Source organism: Canis lupus, chromosome 20 (assembly GCF_003254725.2).
Source record: "Canis lupus dingo isolate Sandy chromosome 20, ASM325472v2, whole genome shotgun sequence".
Taxonomy (NCBI): Eukaryota; Metazoa; Chordata; class Mammalia; order Carnivora; family Canidae; genus Canis; species Canis lupus.
The window spans coordinates 51,184,943-51,204,023 of NC_064262.1; the positions used below are offsets into that span (position 1 = coordinate 51,184,943).

General features: G+C 46.5%; 1 protein-coding gene across 4 annotated transcripts in view; it reads left to right on the forward strand.

Annotated features, from left to right (window-relative positions):
* The window catches only part of DNMT1 (DNA methyltransferase 1), a 52,044-nt gene that overhangs the window by 13,337 nt on the left and 19,626 nt on the right, over positions 1-19,081 (forward strand). For 2 of the 4 annotated variants that reach the window (XM_049097572.1, XM_049097573.1), the window contains exons 7-21: positions 2,006-2,040; positions 2,613-2,718; positions 4,535-4,569; positions 5,571-5,652; positions 7,766-7,800; positions 8,300-8,381; positions 10,154-10,188; positions 10,514-10,559; positions 10,653-10,733; positions 10,806-10,915; positions 14,346-14,464; positions 14,745-14,837; positions 15,653-15,804; positions 15,964-16,151; positions 16,257-16,440. In XM_049097572.1, the coding sequence (XP_048953529.1) occupies positions 2,006-2,040; positions 2,613-2,718; positions 4,535-4,569; positions 5,571-5,652; positions 7,766-7,800; positions 8,300-8,381; positions 10,154-10,188; positions 10,514-10,559; positions 10,653-10,733; positions 10,806-10,915; positions 14,346-14,464; positions 14,745-14,837; positions 15,653-15,804; positions 15,964-16,151; positions 16,257-16,440 (1,383 nt within the window). The remainder of the gene's footprint in view (positions 1-2,005; positions 2,041-2,612; positions 2,719-4,534; positions 4,570-5,570; positions 5,653-7,765; positions 7,801-8,299; positions 8,382-10,153; positions 10,189-10,513; positions 10,560-10,652; positions 10,734-10,805; positions 10,916-14,345; positions 14,465-14,744; positions 14,838-15,652; positions 15,805-15,963; positions 16,152-16,256; positions 16,441-19,081) is intronic. The other 2 variants (XM_035702761.2, XM_049097574.1) reach the window with 1 other exon arrangement.

Below are 19,081 nucleotides of genomic sequence, written 5' to 3' on the forward strand. Positions count from 1 at the left end.
TGCCAGATTGGGGTGAGGGGTAAAATTGCTCTGGGTAAGAAGCACCGGATTGAGGGCGCAATCAGGTGTCACTGGGCTACCCTTATTGTTGAGGTAGGCTTGCCATCCTGTTGTAAGGCACTGATTCTATTTTTAGAAACTTGATGTTACTCTTTATAACCTTTATTCAGATATTTGTAGTTTAGTTGGGTTACCTACTCTCAAGTGGGGAAACGGAGGCACAGAGGGAACCACTTGTTCAGATCAGTGGCCAAGTCTCTTGTCTCCTAGGAAAAAGCATTATAGGCAGAAGCAGGCTGGCTCTTGTAATATCATAGCTCCTGCCCACATGCACCTGTTTTAAGGGTGGTTTCTTGCACCCTAACCTTTTGGAAGGCTTACATAGCCTTTTTACCTGACTCCTCAAACATACCATTTCACTGGCAGTGTGTACAAGGCCTGGGGGCTTTGTGGATGAAGACTTGTAAAAACACTGTCTGTTCTAATATGCTAGAGTAAGACTTAGTGTACCAAACCAATGGTATCAGATGGTATTGGTCACATAAGTCACCATTCAGAAATAATCTTTCTTTAGTCCGTTTAAAGCTTTGAAAAGGGGCACCTGGGTGGCTGAGTGGTTGAGCATCTGCCTTTGGCTCAGGTCCTGATCCTGGGGTCCTAGGATCAAGTCCACATCAGCAGAGAAGCCTGCTTCTCCCTCTGCCTGTGTCTCTGCCTCTCTCTCTCTGTCTCATAGGAACAAATAAATAAATAAAATCTTAAAAAAAAAAAAATCTTTGAAAATTTACTGTTTTAAAAATGGGTATTCTATGCATTTAGTAAAATTTCTTAGTACAAAAGAATGTTTAGTGCATAGCTCTCCCTTCTCCCTGAACTTCCAAAGAGGAGAAAGGATTTATCAGTTTCTTCTATATTGTTTGAGAGAGAGAATATATTAGTATACTAGTTAGTATAAAGCTATATTAGGGGGCAGCCCCGGTGGCTCAGTGGTTTAGCGCCACCTTCAGCCCAGGGTGTGATCCTGGAGACCCGGGATTGAGTCCCATGTCGGGCTCCCTGCATGGAACCTGCTTCTCCCTCTGCCTGTGTCTCTGTGCCTCTCTCTCTCTGAATAAATAAAATCTTAAAAAAAAAAAAAAAAAAAAAAAACAACTATACTAGGGTTCTCTAAAGAAACAACCAATAGACTATAAGATTAATTTTAAGTAATTGGCTCATGCATTTAAGGCTGGCAAGCGTAAAACATGCAGACCGCCCAACAAGCTGAAGACTCCGGGAAGAGCTGATATAGCTCAGGTCTGAAGGCAGAATTTTCGGTATATACATAGACAGATTTTTTTCATGTGTTTCAAATAATAGAATACAATGAGGTTCTGTGTGGCTTACCCAAGTTTCTCCAATGATTAACCTCTCCTATAACTGTAATACAGTAGCAAAACCAGGAACTGCCATTGGTACAATCTAGACTTTACTGGTTTTCACACGTATGTTCTCACATGTATGGATTATTGTAACCTCCACCTCAAACAAGGTACAGATCTATTTCATCATCCAAATATTTTTATCCCTTTTTAACATACCTAGATATCCTGGAGATGGCAAATAGTGTGAATTTAGAGAAATGGTACACTAGAGTACTCATCTGAAAGGAGCTGATGTCCAGTTGAGGTTGTTACTCTTCCTTGCTAATGTGAATCTCAAATTACTTTTTTTTTCTTCCTAATGCTAAAGAATTACTGATGGAAGGTGAAGGATCTTTGGATTCTTCTACATAGCCTCACTAGACAAGCTCTGGCACACGGATGTGTACGGGGCCAACTTCTGGGCCTCCCCTTTATTTTGAGGGAGATGGGACATCACTACCAGACTGGTGGCTTCCCAGATCTTTTTCCCCAAAGCCAGACCCTCTGCCATGTTCAACTGTACCAAATGTAGTGAATACTTTCTCATTCATGCTTTTCATTTTGATCTTCTTTGATTCTTGTCTTCCCTTCTCTCCACACAGGAGGAAAAGAGACGGAGAGTTACATCCAGAGAACAGTAAGAATAATTAATATATCTTTTCTGTACAATATGCAATCTTCATTACTGGAATGACTTTTCTGAAGAGTTTTAAAGAGCTTTCTTGTGAGTTACCATGGTGACCATAGATGGCTTAAGAATGCTGAATTTGAGGTCAGACTACTAACCTTCAATTCATGTAGAATTCTTAAAGAATGAATTGAGGGCAACTGGCAGTTGTCAGAACCAGATTTAAAGGTCCTATTATTATTATTATTTTTTAAAGATTTATTTATTTATGATAGACAGAGAGAGAGAGAGGCAGAGACACAAGCAGAGGGAGAAGCAGGCTCCATGCCGGGAGCCCGATGTGGGACTCGATCCCGGGACTCCAGGATTGCGCCCCTGGCCAAAGGCAGATGCTAAACTGCTGAGCCACCCAGGGATCCCCATTTAAAGGTCCTATTAAATATTAAAGTAATATGTGCCTTTCAAGGCTTCTGAGATGAAGATTGCTTTCTTGGGTAGGAAGAGAGGACCTTATGAAAAGCGGTTGCAGGGGAGGAGTTTGGGGGAGTCACCCTTGGGCTGTGTGCTACTTTGCTTGACAGAGGTGCCAGAGCACTCCCTGCAGAAGAACTGGAGAGAGTACAACCTGGAACACACATGGATGAAGAGGAAGAAAGAGAGGAAAAAGTAAAGCCTGATCACATCCAAGTTTGTCAACTGTGCTTTTTATTTTTTATTTTTTTTAAAGATTTTATTTATTCATTCACGAGAGACACAGAGGCTGAGACACAGGCAGAGGGAGAAGCAGGCTCCATTCAGGGAGCCCGACTTGGGACTCGATCCCGGGTCTCCAGGATCACATCCTGAGCTGAAGGCGGCACTAAACCACTGAGCCACCTGGGCTGCCCTCAACTGTGCTTTTTAATCTTTGAGTCCCCATTTGGTTTTAGGAAGAGAAGGGGGTGGTCACAGGAGTGGGGAGTGTGTAGGAACAAAATGACTTTCTCTTATCAAAATGGACTTGACCTTAGCCAAAATGCTTTTCAAACTTTCTTTGTGGTTCTCTACCTGGACGAGGGTGGGGGGTGGTTATGCAGCTGTAGCGATAAGCACACCATCATTAGGCTTAGGGTCTGCTGGACTTTGTGTTCTTCTATCAGTCACAGAACTTGGGTCCATGTCCTTGCCCATCTGCCTCCTTCCCTCACCAAGTCTTTGTGGAAATCTAATTTTCCATGTGGTGCTAAAATTCTATAGCAACAACATAGCAGATATAAAGTCTTGTTCTTTTTCTTCTTTAAGGATTTTACTTTAGAGACCATGGCAGAGGGGTGGGGGGCAGGGGGCGGGGGCAGAGAGAATCTTTCAAGCCAACTCCATGCTGAGTGTGGAGCCTGACCTGGGGCTTGATCTCACAACCGGAGATCATGACCTGAGCCAAAACTGAGATGGATGCTCAACTGACTGAGCCACCCAGGTACCCCTTTGAGTTGCATTCTTAACTAAGATCAGACCAGATCCCCCTAGGTCTTCCCCAGACCTCCAGTTTCTTTGTAAAACCAGAGTTTAAAGTTCTGTGAAATATGGATGTGCCACTTGACACCACCCCCAGGGAGGGGATCAGAGAGAGAATGGGGGTTTGATACCTGAAGCCTTACCATTAGACAGTACTGACCTGTATGACAAAGGGCTAACCTTTGGCGGGCAATATCAGGTCCTGTTTTGTGTCCTGTTAAGACATTGATTAGCAGTTTCCTACAAACTTGAATGGAGGGTTAGTGCAGTTATTGGGACTAGGGAAGTAGCTAAGATATATGATGATTTTTTTTTTTTTTAAGATTTTATTTATTCATTAGAGACAGAAAGAGAGGCAGAGACACAGGCAGAGGGAGAAGCAGGCTCCATGCAGGGAGCCCGATGTGGGACTCTATCCTGGATCCTGGGACTCCAGGATCATGGGCCAAAGGCAGGCGCTAAACAGCTGAGCCACCCGGTGTCCCGATATATGATAATTTTTGAACCATTTGGTCCTTAAAGCTAGCCTTCAATTGGTCACCTTTCCTATGCTGATACTAGTTAATATTAGACAGCAATTATAGTTAGAACACTTCAAGCTCATTTGAGAACAGACAGTTCTAGTGGACTTGAAGACCAAAGGAGCTTTGCGCTAGATTGAAATTCCTTGTCTGTGGTCAGACTCCCAGTATCTCTTCTAGTAGAATGATCTGTGATGTGTTTCTTCTCTTGTCCCACAAGGGTTGGTGATGTTATCTGGGTGGCTCAGTCAATTAAGTGTCTGACTCTTGGTTTCAGGTCATGATCTCAGGGTCCTGGGATAGAGCCCCTGTGTTGAGCTCCGCACTCGGCATGGAGTCTGCTGGAGCTTATCTCCCTCTCCTTCTGTTCTCCCCTGTTTTCCTTCACATGCTCTTTCTCCCTCTCTCTCTAAAATAAATTAAAAAAAAAAAAATCAGGGCTAAATGAAGGAAAATTAACTAGCTTTTCTTTCCCCCTCCCCCCTTAGGAAGAAAAGAGGCTCAGGAGTCAAACCAAAGAACCGTAAGTATCGTTAACATGCCTTTGTAATTCCTACTGTGAAACTTAATTGCTAAAATAAGTGTTCTGGTGAAAAAAAAAAAAAATAGTGGATTTGACAGGGCATTAGGTGTGTAAGTTATACGTGTATGGGAGGTCAGACCACCACAGTGAAAGCTGAGCTCAGTTGATCTCAGCTGATCTTGATCCCAGGCCCTTCCTCAGTGGTATTCATACAGGAAGCAGTTTGTCAGGTGGCATTAAAGGGCATTGAATGAGCAGCTACATTCTTCACTCATAGCTGTGAGGACACGGTATAACAAACTGCCACTAAAGCTCAGTGGCTTAAGACAGCATTTATTTAGCTTACAAGTCTACATCTTGGTGACTGTCTGCTGATCTTGGCCAGGCTTAGTGGGGGTGATGAAGCCTGCCTGGGTGTGCTTTTGCGGCAGTGGCAAAGCATGAGGGCAGAGGTGAAAAGTACTTCAAGCTTCTGTTGACATCCAGTTGGCTAAAGTTAATGTTGAGACTAGGCCTCTGTCTTGGGTGGGCCGAACACCGAAATGGACTGGCAGGGCCGTGAAGGGGAGATACTATGTGAGGTTGGCTTTCCATGGCTGTTGATGCAGATTGCACATCAGACCAGCTTTTGTGAACCTCTGCAGGGTCCACCTCAGGGCCAGACATTTGCCTTCTTCCACTGCAATCAGAATTCCCATCAGGTTACAAGACATCAGTGGAGTGTGTGTGGTGAGGAGTTACTGGTTTTTGTTTTGTTTTAAGCTACTGGTGTGTCAGCAACATTTACATGAAATGTTGATGGCATCTCTGAACATCCTAGGTTCTGAAGTAATAAATGCCCTTCAGGTTTCCTGCAGGGAAGATTTGCCCTTCAGCTGGGAAAGGCGATCCATGTTCTAAGTCCTGGGAGGAGACTATGTATAGTCCTCACTGGGGCTGCTTGCGATGGCGTCAGGCTCCCCGAGCTGATCAGGGTGTGTGCGTTTTGTCTTGTGCGACAGAACGCCTAAACCGAAGTCTAAGGAGGAGCCAGACAGAGAAGGAAGAACTGGACTGCAGGGTGAAATGGATGGAGACGAGAAGGTAAAGACTGAATCTTGGTTTCTTAAATTTCACTTTGCTTCTGTTCCCACTTGGTTGGAATGCATGGTGTGGGGCAGGGCTCTGGGTTCAATCCTGTCCTGCCTATCCATGGGGTGACTCTAAGAAAGTTATGTGATCCCCCTCGTGGGAGTTGGTGGCTGTCTCTGCATGTCTGTTAGCGTTCAGTTGTCTATTTATCCATCCCAGTGGGTAAGGGCCTGTGTGTGTGCCTTGATAAAGGTATGTGTGCATCCAGCTTCTCCATCTCCTCCATGAGAAGGCTTGACCTGTGTCCCCTCAGCCACATCAGGCACACCTGTACTACTTTACTGGCCGCCTAAATACTGAGTCTATGTCTCCCCAGCCTCCCCATTTCAGCTAAGTGGACATATTCAAACTCAAAGACCTTATACATGGAGTAGGGCTGGGCTTTCATAAAAATACAGGGTGGCAAGGTCACCTGCAGGGCAGCCCTGCCACCTGAACTTCAGGGGAGGGGGATTCATGCATAGGGGCTACAGCACAGGAATCTCCAGCTCTTTAAGGGGGATAGTCCCTGTCTAAGAGAAGCTGAATTGGAATAATCCCAGGATTATCTCTCTGGGGTTTTTGTCTGTTGAGATCTAGACAGTAGAGATCGTGGTCACAGACTTGCTAGGTCTTGAACTTCCTTACTTCAGACCTGGTTGGCAATCAACATCCCTTCTTGTTCTGTGGCATTTGACCCATTTAGTGTTGCCTCTAAGCTTGCTCTACCATCTTGTCTCACCTTTTCTGTCCAGATACTGGTTATCTACTGTCAGTGCTTGGCTGGAATCCCTTTCTAGGCCCGCTAAAGAGATCTTAGTGGTGGTGTCAGACCACCCTTCTCTGCAGACGGAAATGGCAGGAGCTCATGCCTCATGGTAGAAAGGAATGGAAGGATCACACATTTGACCTTCCCTAATATTGTTAGCTTCTCTTTTTTAATAACTCCACTAATAGACTTGTTATTCTATGAAAATGAGCTCAATAAATTAGAATGTAAGCTCAGAAGATGCTAGATTATCTGTGTATAACAAGGAGTTAGTGATGGTGTTGGGAATTCTTTTATTTCTTAATTTTCCATGCTAGGGATTCCTGGGTGGCTCAGTGGTTGAGCCCCTGCCTTTGGCCCAAGGCATGATCCTGGAGTCCCAGATCGAGTCCTGCATCGGGCTCCAGGCATGGAGCCTGCTTCTCCCTCCTCCTGTGTCTCTGCCTCTCTCTCTCTCTCTCTCTCTCTAGGTCTATCATGAATGAATAAATAAATAAATCTTTAAAAAGAAAAAAAATTTCCATGCTAGATGGCTAAGTTTTGTGTGTGTGTGTGTGTTTTGTTTTGTTTTGTTTTTTTTCCTGCTGTCTAATGCCAGTGTGACCTCTTCATTTCTGACCAGATTGATAGGTGGAATGACAGGCATTTTGGCGAACATAAGCTAAATGACTGTAATACTCCCTTTTACAATGAGCTTTCCTGGGGCTGGGTTGGCAAATGATGGCCCAAATTTGGCCCTCTGCTCATTTTTATAAATTCCGTTGGAACACTGCTGTGCTTTTTCACTTACGTATTGTCTCTGGCTGCTTTTATGCTATAATGACGGGGTTGGTACTTGCACCGTAGCATGGGGCTTACAAAATCTGAAAAGGTTTGTTTTCTGGCTCTCTATAGAAACCGTTTGCCAACTCCTAGTCAATTCTGTTTTGTAGGAGGTAGGGAATGGAGTTAAAAACTGGAAGTATCGGGCAGCCTGGGTGGCGCAGTGGTTTGGTACCGCCTTCAGCCTGGGGCGTGATCCTGGAGACCTGGGATCGAGTCCCACGTGGGGCTCCCTACGTGGAGCCTGCTTCTGTCTCTGCCTTTCTCTCTCTGTGTGTCTCATGAATAAATAAATAAAATCTTAAAAAACAAAACAAAACAAAAAAAAACTGGAAGTCTCGTCTCTACCCTGTAGACCCGCCTAGATTTTCCTGTCTTGTTTTCCAGTTCCAGAGTGCTGCAGTCATTAACAGATACTTGCAGTTTGGTCTTGTTCTTTTCTCAGAAACTAATTTTCCCCCCCCCTCTCTCTCCTCCTCTGCTTTACCCTCTTAGGATGAAAAGAGACCCAGAAGTCAACCCAAAGATCTGTAAGTGGTTGAAATGCTTGTGCCTCTGTGCTGTCCTTTGAGTAATTTTCGTTATTGTTCTAGAGATCTGTGATGATGTAGAGATTTACTGGGAGATGCTGCTACTCTTGGAAGATTGGATCTGTTTGGGCAGGGTTGGATGAGAAATTAAACTGGGCTTCATCCTTACCCCTTAGCCTCTGCCACTTGGGTAGCCGTCCCATCCTGCATAGTCTCGTGTATCTCTTAGCTCCCAGCACTTCTCATTTGGCTCGTATCGGAAGGGTCATGGGGCGCTTCTGCGCAGGGCTGCCTTTTTAGGGTTACCACAACTTATCAATGTTGCTTTTAGAACTGCCATGACAAGGGACTTTCTTTATTGTATAGGAAGAATCTGTTGCCCAGGTATATCCTGAGTATTTTGCTTTTCAAAAGGGGGCAGTAATTTGTTATTTTTGACGTGAGTTGGCAATATGGTTATTCTGAGCAAATATTTGGCATGTATTGGTTAACTTAACAGAGCTGCCAAGCGGAGACCTGAAGAGAAAGAACCTGAAAGAGTAAAACCACAAGTTTCTGAGGAAAAAGATGAGGATGAAAAGGTAAGCTCTTGTTTTTTAATCCTACTGTTTTCTACATTTCAAAGTGATTTTTTTTTTTTTTTTTTTTTTTTTTTGGAAGGTAACTTTTTATTATGGAAGCATTTTCATGCATACCCCAAAGTAGGCAGAATAAGGTAGCAACCCCTCGGATTTTCATCCACCTATAGCAGCTCTCAGCTCATGGTCCAGAGTTTGGATCAGTCCCTCCCCATTCTCCCAGCCTCGCTCACCTCTGGATGATGCTGAACAAATCCCAGGTGTATTACTGAAATCCTTATAGAAGAACTACCTGTAAGAGAAAATGACTCTTTAAATATCACAAGATCACCGTTAACACAATGCCCAGGTCTAGTCTGTTCAAATTTCCCTGCCTATGAGAAAAATAGTGGAGACTGAATCAGGATCCAAACGAGGTCTGTACAGTGAATTTGGTTGGTATTTGCCCTGTCTCATCCAGAGTTTTGCTCCCTCCTCTTCCTTGCAGTTCATAGCAGGAACTGGCTTACCTGTAGAATTTCTGGATTTTGTTTTTTTGTTGTTTGCACCCCTCTTGTGTTAAATGTCTCTCCAGCCCTATCTCCTATAGACTGATGGTTAGGTCTGGGGGCTTAACCAGAAGCAGGCCCTTTGTTTCCCAATGGACTTCTGAGGTGATGCCAGGTGCTTCCTGTTGTGTCATACCAGAAGGCACAGATATCTATTTATGGTTTTAAGACTGATCACTGGGCCGAAGTGCTGCCGCTTGATACATCCTTTATAAAGTCCCTCTTGGCTTTTCACTTGCTGTTTCTAACAGTCATTGCCTAAATCTATGTCACTGGGAGTTGCAAAGGGGTGATAGTCCAGTTCTCTCATTCCTTCATTTACCCAAAAGAATTCTAGAAATAAGTGTCCCTTTTCTTTATGGTGGCCTGAGCAGACTAATATAATACCATAATCTGGGTGGTTTAAACGAGAGATGTGTACTTTTTTATGGTTTTAGAGATCGAAGTTTAAAATAAAAGTGCCGGCAGGGTTAGTTTGTGATGAGGCCTTTCTTCCCCGTTGCTGACCACAACCTTCTCACCATGTCCTCACAAGCTCTTCTCTGTGTGAGTGGAGGAGAGTTGTGAGCCTGATATCTCTCCTTAGAAGGACGCCAGTCCTATTGGACTAGGGCCTACCCTTAGGACTACCCTTACAACCTTGGTCACCTCATTAAAAGCCTCTTCTCCAAATATAGTTACATTCTGGGTTAGGGCTTCAGTGTGAAATTCAGAGGGACTGAATTCATTCCATAGCACCCTTCATCAGCTGTTGACTTGTGAGGTACTGCTTGTGCAAGAAAGCTAAACATTTACTTTTATCTTTTTCATTTAATTTTTTAAAAAGCTTTTGAGAGAGTGAGTTGCATGCACATGTGGAGAAGGGGGAGGAGCAGAGGCAGAGGGAGAAGCAGGCTCCCCGCTGAGCAGGGAGCCTGATGTAGGCCTCAATCCCAGGAGCCTGGGATCATGACCTGAGCCAAAGGCAGATGCCTAACTGACTGAGCCACCCGGGTGCCCCTAAATATCTTTTTTCAATGCTCTGTTAGGAGTCTTTTAAGGAAGGCTTTTGTTAGAAGAATTTTGAATATAAGACTTTATATACTGCAGATGGCTCAGGTCTCACTGGTCCTTTTGACTGCCTTCCTCCTTGCCTCTGACTAAGTTTTGTGATAACCATGTATATTAAATTCTGAAGCCTTATTCAGATGTAAATCACTTTCGTACCCTCTTTTGTTCTCTGTTTAGGAAGAGAAGAGGCGCAAAACTACATCCAAAGAACCGTAAGAACTTATTTTTGTCTTGGTATAAAGCAGGTCCTATTAAAATTCTGGTTCTAGAAAGAAAAGTAAAGGGGTTTTTAGTGAATTACTGGAGCAGCCTTAGCTTATCTTTGTATCTGATTGGATCTGTGAGCTCAGGACCAAAACCCTCCAATTCTATGTGAGGCAGGTCCCCTCCACGTGGTAAAGGGACACTGAGGAACCAGCTTGTTCTGGAGGCAGCAGCTGATGCTCATCTGTGTTGGTAGATTAGGTGTAGCTTTGGTAGATTCTTACACATTCTGATTGATTTAAAAACCCAAACAATCTTGTTCTTTATTCTCAGAAATGAGAAAAAAATGGCTCGAACCAAAACAGTAGTGTCCTCCAAGGTAAAGCTACAGTGGGAAGTAAAGCGGGGCTCCAGCGCTGGTGGGGTTGCCTAGAGCTGGTCCTCTGAGTACTGTCTGTGTCCATGCCCCCAGACCCATCCTCTACGGTGTGTGCAGTGTGGACAGTACCTGGATGATGCCGAACTAAAGTATGAACAGCATCCTCCTGACGCAGTAAGTCCCGACTCTACTCGCAGCCCTTTATTCCCTGCCTCTTCCTCTGCCTAATGCTCCAATGTCTCTCAGGTGGATGAGCCACAGTTGTTGACAAATGAGAAGCTCTCCATCTTCGATGCTAATGAGTCTGGCTTTGAGAGTTATGAGGCTCTTCCCCAACACAAACTGACCTGCTTCAGGTAATAGATACATTCCTGCTCTTTGTAATAGAGCACTTCCCTGACGATGCTGAAGTTCTAGTGAAGTTGTTTGTTTTCTTTTTGGTTTTTCCCCTTCCCTCTATCCTAGTGAAGTTCTAGCTCCTAACCTATAGCATTTCTTAAGTTGTTGACCCTTCATAGATAACCACAAAGATGGTAGGGAGTGTAGTATAGCTTTGCTGTGTAGTTTGTTAAAACTATACGTGTTTAATCTTCAGTCTGCATACACCCTGAGGTTTGTTCATTCAAATGAGGGCTAGCCACCTGCCAGGTGCTGATCTAGTTGTTAGAGCATTGTAGGTCCCTGCTTTCATGCAGGCAGAAACAAAGTTATGCCTGTCAGGTAGTAATAGCTACGACAGATGTGACAAGCGTGGTAGGTGAGCAGAGTGGGGGTGAGAGAAAGAATGTGTTTAGAATGGAGGGCAAGGGACTTGAGCAGAGCCCTTCCTGGCATAGAGAATAAGCCGAGGGGATAGCTGGGGAAGGAGGACTCCCCGCCCCCACCCCCACCCCCACACACACACCCGGACCCTGGAGGGGGTAGGGAATAGCAGGTATAAAGGCTCTGAGGTGGAGTGGACTCCTATTAGCATGAAAGACTCAGTGATGAGGCTGGTGTGGTTGGAGTTGATGGAGCAGGAGTTGATGGAGCCAGGGAGGGGGTTAGATCCTGCAGGGCCTTTCAGGCTGTGGTAGTGACCCCTGAGTTTTCTAGTGAAGGTCCTGGCATCTGGACTGTGCCTTTGGCAAGGCTCAAACAAGCCTTTGAGTACACAGAGTCTCCGTGTTCTTCAGCACCCTCCAGTTCAGCAACTTCTCACTGGGGCTGCAGTTATTCTGAGGCTTTCTTTGTGGGAAATAGCTTGACTCCAGGACTAGCCCATGGTTTCTTTTAGGCTTTGGCAGGTGCTTTACCCCTTCCTGTGGAGAATGGTGGGAGTGGAGTGCCTTTGCCATAACTATTGTGGTCCTCAGGTGGGCATCCTTTCCGTAACAGCCCTGCCTTACAGCAGGTTAGAGGTTCTCTTGCCCTCAGACAAGATCCCCAGTCCATTTCTTCTGCAGCACATTTCATGCTTTCTGTGGCTGGTGGTTGGCTGTATCTCCCTCTCTGACATGATCAGGATCCTGATCTGTATCAGGATGCTGTCCATCTGCCAGTGATCCTCAGGGCGTGGCCCAAACCTCTGCCAGGGAAATATGCTATATTGACATAGCTGATGTTCATGCCCTCATGCCTCCCTATTGAGTTTCTCAGCAGAGAGGCTTGGGAAAGGACCCAGGAGCCAGGGCTGCTGTAGTCAGGAATGTCAGAGCTTGGGATCTCTTGGCTTCCTCCTTGAGAGAGGGTCTGCTGTGGACTCCTTCCTGTAGGGTAAGGAGGTGGCACTAAAGACACCCTTTGCAGGGCTAATGTTCTTTCTCACATCAGGCCACTTGAGCCAGACTCCGAGTTATTTAGGGACTCTGCTAACCTCTGGTACTGAGGCTGAAAGTGGCAAATGGAAACAAGTCAAGAGCAGGGTCCATATGAACTAGTGTCCTGTCCCTGCCTGAGGCTTAGAATTTCTCCCTGATACCACCTCTACCAACATGGCCCATAGATACCTTATCAGGCTGGGCACTATAGCCTCCTCTTCTGTAGGTCTGCAATATCCTGTTCTCCTTGATATATGTCCAAGTATCCCAGTGGACTTTAAGTCCAGAGCTATGACCCAAGTCTGTCTGTCATGCCTGGCACGTAGTAGGGAAATTCAACTCAAGGTATTCATGTTTGCATTTTCTTTTTTAAAGATTTTATTTATTCATGAGAGAGACGGGGCTGGGGGCAGAGACACAGGCAGAGGGAGAAGCATCGGGCTCCCTGTATGGAGCCTGCTTCTCCCTCTGCCTGTGTCTCTGCCTCTCTCTATATGTCTCTCATGAATAAATGAAGTCTTTTAAAAAGGGGAAAAAAATAAGTTGAGGATTCATGGGGATCCCTGGGTGGCTCAGCAGTTTGGCACCTGCCTTTGGCCTAGGGCAAGATCCTGGAGTCCTGGGATCGAGTCCCGCATTGGGTTCCCTGCGTGGATCCTGTTTCTCCCTCTGCCTGTCTCTGCCTCTCTCTCTCTCTCTCTCTCTCTCTCTCATGAATAAATAAAGACTTAAAAAAAAAAAAAAAAAGATTCAGTGTGGCCTACCTGGGCCTCTGAGGGATGGGATGGTACCTCTGGTGCAGAAGGTAGTCTTTGAGGCCGGTGTGAACAGAAAGAACCCTCCCCTCCCCCTGCAGCCTGATTTCATGTTCTTAAGTTTGACATTTGGGTGGTAGGACCGCAGGTACCCTTAAACTCAAGATTTAGCCCTCCCACATGATGCAGAAGCCTGTCCTTCCCATATCTTTGTATTTCTTTCATGCTATTATGTAATACGCTCTATTGAGTTTTTTTTTTTTTTATTGAGGTGAAACTCTGTAATGTTAACTGTGTTTGAAATATCATGAATGGATAAATGCAGAGAAACAGAGTGGGGATTCCCAGGGGCAGGGATAGAACAGGAAGTAGTAGTCCCACATCAGGCTCCCTGCATGGAGCCTGCTTCTCCCTCTGCCTGTGTCTGTCTCTCTCATGAATAAATAAATAAAATCTTGGGCAGCTCAGGGCATGATCCTGGAGATCCGGGATCGAGTCCCATGTCAGGCTCCCTGCATGGAGCCTGCTTCTCCCTCTGCCTGTGTCTCTGCCTCTCTCTCTCTCTCTCTCTCTCTCTCTCTCTGTCTCTCGTGAGAGAGAGAGAGAGAGATAGAGAGAGAGATTGAGAGGCAGAGACGCAGGCAGAAGGAGAAGCAGGCTCCATGCAGGGAGCCCAATGCGGGACTCTATCCCGGGTGTCCAAGATCACGCCCCAGGCTGACGGCAGACGCTAAACCGCTGAGCCACCCGGGCTGCCCAAATAAATAAAATCTTAAATTTTAAAAAGGAAGTAGTATCTGTTTACTGGAGAGGTGGTTTTCTCTGGGGCAATGAAAACGTTCGGGAGCTAGATGGAGGTGATGGTTGGACAACTCTAAGTGGAATATGTCTGAGAAACCAGTGTTTCTGTTAGCAGTGTGCCGAGGGAAGATGTAGTGAGTTGTTCCCTTATGAGGTTCCGTGTCCTCTTGCTGATAAGACTTGCTGATCTCCTGGTGTCACCCTTGTAGACACCTAGGTCTGCAGACATCCAGGTCCTCTTGATGCATGGGTGGGAGAATCGGGTGGAACTCTTTGGGTGAGGACACTGCTGTTCTGGTGTTCTAGATCAGCAACTGAAAAGGTAAGTGTCTAGGACTTGCACCTGGTCCCATCTCCTTAAGTCTGAACTTTATATTTCTTCTACTTTCCTTCACTGGCTGGCTGGTAACCACTCTCTATTGCCTGCCTAGTGTGTACTGTAAGCGTGGTCACCTGTGCCCAATCGACACTGGCCTCATTGAGAAGAATGTTGAACTCTTCTTTTCCGGTTATGCAAAACCAATATATGATGATGACCCATCTCTTGAAGGTAAGTAGAACGTTCCAGGTTATGTTTGGGACAGAGATCTTAAAGCTTACCTACAAAGCAGTACCTAGCTGGAACTACTGCCTCTTAAAAGTTAGGACTTTAGACGGCTGTGGGCAGCTATTTTCATACTTTTGTTCAGGTGGCTCTGAGGAATGCCCCCTTTGGCTGACAGGAGATGTCAGCTAGGGGGCACTCAGTGACAGTGGCCCTTCTGGGGTTTGAAATGTGAGACCTAGCTCTTGTTCATGTCTTTTCAGGAAACTTTTTTTTCTTATCTTAGGTGGTGTTAATGGCAAAAATCTTGGCCCCATAAATGAATGGTGGATCACTGGCTTTGATGGAGGTGAAAAGGCGCTCATTGGCTTCAGCACTTGTAAGTATGTGGCCAGTTGTGGACTGTACTAGAATCTGAAGGGGGCCTTCATTCCTGTCTTCCATGGAGCTTGGTTGGGCTCTGGTGGGATGCCTCAGGCTCCCATGAACAGATTTGGCTAACTTGTGACTGTGTCAGGAACTATGTCATGTTCCATTAGGATGTCTTTTCTAGAGTTATAACTGGCTTTGGACCTGACTTTCCAATTAGAAGAGCAGGTCCTATTCTTATAGTTCAAACCGAGACTAAATTCCAAAAATAAAAGATGAGCCAAAATAAGATCACTTGGCCAGTGTCCTATTCTCTAGCCATCCTTTCTTTTTAAGATTTTATTTATGGGGGCCTGGGTAGCTCAGTGGTTGAGCATCTGCCTTTGGCTCAGGTCATGATCCTGGAGTCCTGGGATTGAGTCCCGTATCGGGTTCCTTGCATGGAGCCTGCTTTTCCCTCTACCTATGTCTCTGCCCCTCTCTCTAGGTGTCTCTCATGAGTAAATTACTTTAAAAAATCTCAAAGATTTTAAAAAACTTACCTCTATACCCAGCATGGGGTTTGAACTCCTAACCCTGAGATTGAGATGTATGCTCCAATGAGTGAGCCAGCCAGCACCCCTGTTGTCTTCTCTAGCTGTCTTAGGCCACTTCTGATGAGTTAACTCTGAATGTACTTTGCATTTTGTTGACTTTTGCATATGGAATGACTTAGACGGTTGTTTAGACTATTGTCTTCATAGACTCCTCCCTGCCTTTTGGCCATTCTCAGCTGCCATTGGATTCAAACCACTTATTTTATTTTGAAATATCTGTTTACTTCAGCTTTTGCCGAATACATTCTGATGGATCCCAACCCAGAGTATGCACCGCTGTTTAGTGTGATGCAGGAGAAGATCTACATAAGTAAGATTGTGGTTGAGTTCCTGCAGAGCAACCCAGACTCAACCTATGAAGACTTGATCAATAAAATTGAGGTGAGAGGTTCAGTGTCTCTGTAAACTAGCATCCATGTCTATTTAAATGCACTGTAGATATTGTTAGAAAATTCACATGTAAAATGAGAAACCATTTCTCAGTTTGATTAGAACAGTTTTACTGAAGCCTAAGAGAAACTTCTGATGTTTTTCTTAAAGACCACCGTTCCTCCTTCTGTGCTCAACCTGAATCGATTTACAGAGGATTCTCTCCTTCGACATGCCCAGTTTGTGGTAGAACAAGTAGAGAGTTATGATGAGGCTGGGGACAGTGATGAGCAGCCCATTTTTCTGACACCCTGCATGAGAGACCTGATCAAGTTGGCTGGGGTCACCCTAGGAAAAAGGTAAGGATGCAGCAGGAATAAAACTGAAGACATGAGACCAGAGAAGGTAGAGTGTCCTGGCCACTCTTTCCCAGCCTGCTAACATGATGGAAACCTCTGTCCCAGGCGAGCTGAAAGACGTCAGACCATCGGGCATTCTGCCAAAGAGAAGGACAAAGGCCCCACTAAAGCCACCACTACCAAGCTGGTGTACCAGATCTTTGACACTTTCTTCGCAGAGCAAATTGAAAAGGATGACAAAGAAGACAAGGAAAATGCCTTCAAACGGCGGCGGTGTGGCGTCTGTGAGGTAATCTCACCTGGGCTCCCTATATAATATGAAGAACTTCTTTCTTTCTTCTGGCTTAAGACTCTCACTGCCCAAATATCCTCCCTAAAACAGAATCTGGGAGAAAGTTATGGGTCAGGGGGGAGGAACTGCATGCCTCACAGGAGAAACAGATTGACTAGATAGCTGTGGGAAGAGGTGTGCCTGGGCACTTTGCTATTAATGCCCCTGTCACTAGAGAGCCCGGCCTCCTGGGTGCCATTTGTTCCGTTTGGATCACACTGTGTCTAGAAGCCTTGGTAAGTGCAGAGGAAGGGATTACCCCACAAAGATGCTGCTGCCTCGGATTGGGAGGACATCCTTCCAGGAGCCTGCCTTGTCTCATGGTATAACTTTCCTGGAAAAGTAGACACCCTATCCAAAATGGATTTCGAAGCCTTTTTCTTTAAGCCCTCTCTTCCTTGAATTCTTATATTTACTTCACTCCGGATTAGGGAGATTAATTTCTCCAGTCACCTAGAGATGAGCTGTTTCGGTATCTACTATAGGCCTACCTTGTCTTCGTATTTTGCAGATACTACATTTTGGAGAGAGTTTTTGTGTGTATTTGGGGAGAGGGTTCAGTTTGTGGCAACCCTGCATTGAGCAAGTCTATTGGTGCCATTTTTCCAACAGCATTTGCTCATTTTTAGTTTCTTACATTTTGATAATTTTAAAGATTTTTATTCATGAGAGACAGACGGAGAGACAGGGAGAGGGAGAGACAGGGAGAGGGAGAGACAGGGAGAGGGAGAGACAGGGAGAGGGAGAGACAGGGAGAGGGAGAGACAGGGAGAGGGAGAGACAGGGAGAGGGAGAGACAGGGAGAGGGAGAGACAGGGAGAGGGAGAGGCGGACACGCACGCACAGCGAGGGAGAGACGGACACGCACGCACAGCGAGGAGAGACGGACACACGCAACAAGCGGAGAGAGACGGACACGCACGCACAGCGAGAGAGAGACGGACACGCACGCACAGCGAGAGAGAGACGGACACGCACGCACAGCGAGGGAGAGACAAACACGCACGCACAGCGAGAGAGACGGACACGAACGCACAGCGAGAGAGAGACACGCACGCACCACAGAGAGAGGCACGCACGCACGCACAGCGAGAGAGGCACGCACGCACGCACAGCGAGAGAGGGACACGCAGCACAGCCGAGAGACAGACAGAACCGCACCCAGAACGAGATAGACAGATACACGCACGCACAGAGACCGAGAGAGAGACAGAGACACGCACGCACAGAGACGAGAGAGAGAGACAGAGACACCCGCACAGAGACCGAGAGACAGAGAGACACGCACAGAGACCGAGAGACAGAGAGAGAGAGAGAGAGACACGCACGCACAGAGAGACCGAGAGACAGAGAGAGACAGAGAGACACGCACGCACAGAGAGACCGAGAGACAGAGAGAGAGACAGAGAGACACGCACGCACAGAGAGACCAGAGACAGAGAGAGAGACAGAGAGACACCACGCACAGAGAGACCAGAGAGAGAGAGAGAGACAGAGAGAACCACGCACAGAGAGACCGAGAGACAGAGAGAGAGACAGAGAGACACGCACGCACAGAGAGACCGAGAGACAGAGAGAGAGACAGAGAGACACACGCAAAGAGAGAAGAGAGACAGAGAGAGAGACAGAGAGAACCACGCACAGAGAGACCGAGAGACAGAGAGAGAGACAGAGAGACACGCACGCACAGAGAGACCGAGAGACAGAGAGAGAGACAGAGAGACACGCACACAGAGAGACCAGAGACAGAGAGAGAGACAGAGAGACACGCACGCACAGAGAGACCGAGAGACAGAGAGAGAGACAGAGAGACACGCACGCACAGAGAGACCCAGAGACAGAGAGAGACAGAGAGAGACACACCCACGAGAGAGACCGAGAGACAGAGAGAGAGACAGAGAGACACGCACGCACAGAGAGACCGAGAGACAGAGAGAGAGAGAGAGACACGCACGCACAGAGAGACCGAGAGACAGAGAGAGAGACAGAGAGACACGCACGCACAGAGAGGCCGAGAGACAGAGAGAGAGACAGAGAGACACGCACGCACAGAGAGACCGAGAGACAGAGAGAGAGACAGAGAGACACGCACGCACAGAGACCGAGAGACAGAGAGAGACAGCAGAGAGACACACGACAGAGAGAGAGAGAGAGAGACACAGAGAGACACGCACCCACAGAGAGACCGAGAGACAGAGAGAGAGACAGAGAGACACGCACGCACAGAGAGACCGAGAGACAGAGAGAGAGACAGAGAGACACGACGCACAGAGAGACCAGAGACAGAGAGAGAGAGAGACAGAGAGACACGCACGTAGAGAGACCGAGACAGAGAGAGAGACAGAGAGACACGCACGCACAGAGAGACCGAGAGACAGAGAGAGAGACAGAGACACGCACGCACAGAGAGACCGAGAGAGAGAGAGAGACAGAGAGACACACGCACAAGAGACCGAGAGACAGAGAGAGAGACAGAGAGACACGCACGCACAGAGACCGAGAGAGAGAGAGAGGCAGAGAGACACGCACGCACACAGACCGAGAGAGAGAGGCAGAGAGACACGCACGCACACAGACCGAGAGAGAGAGGCAGAGAGAC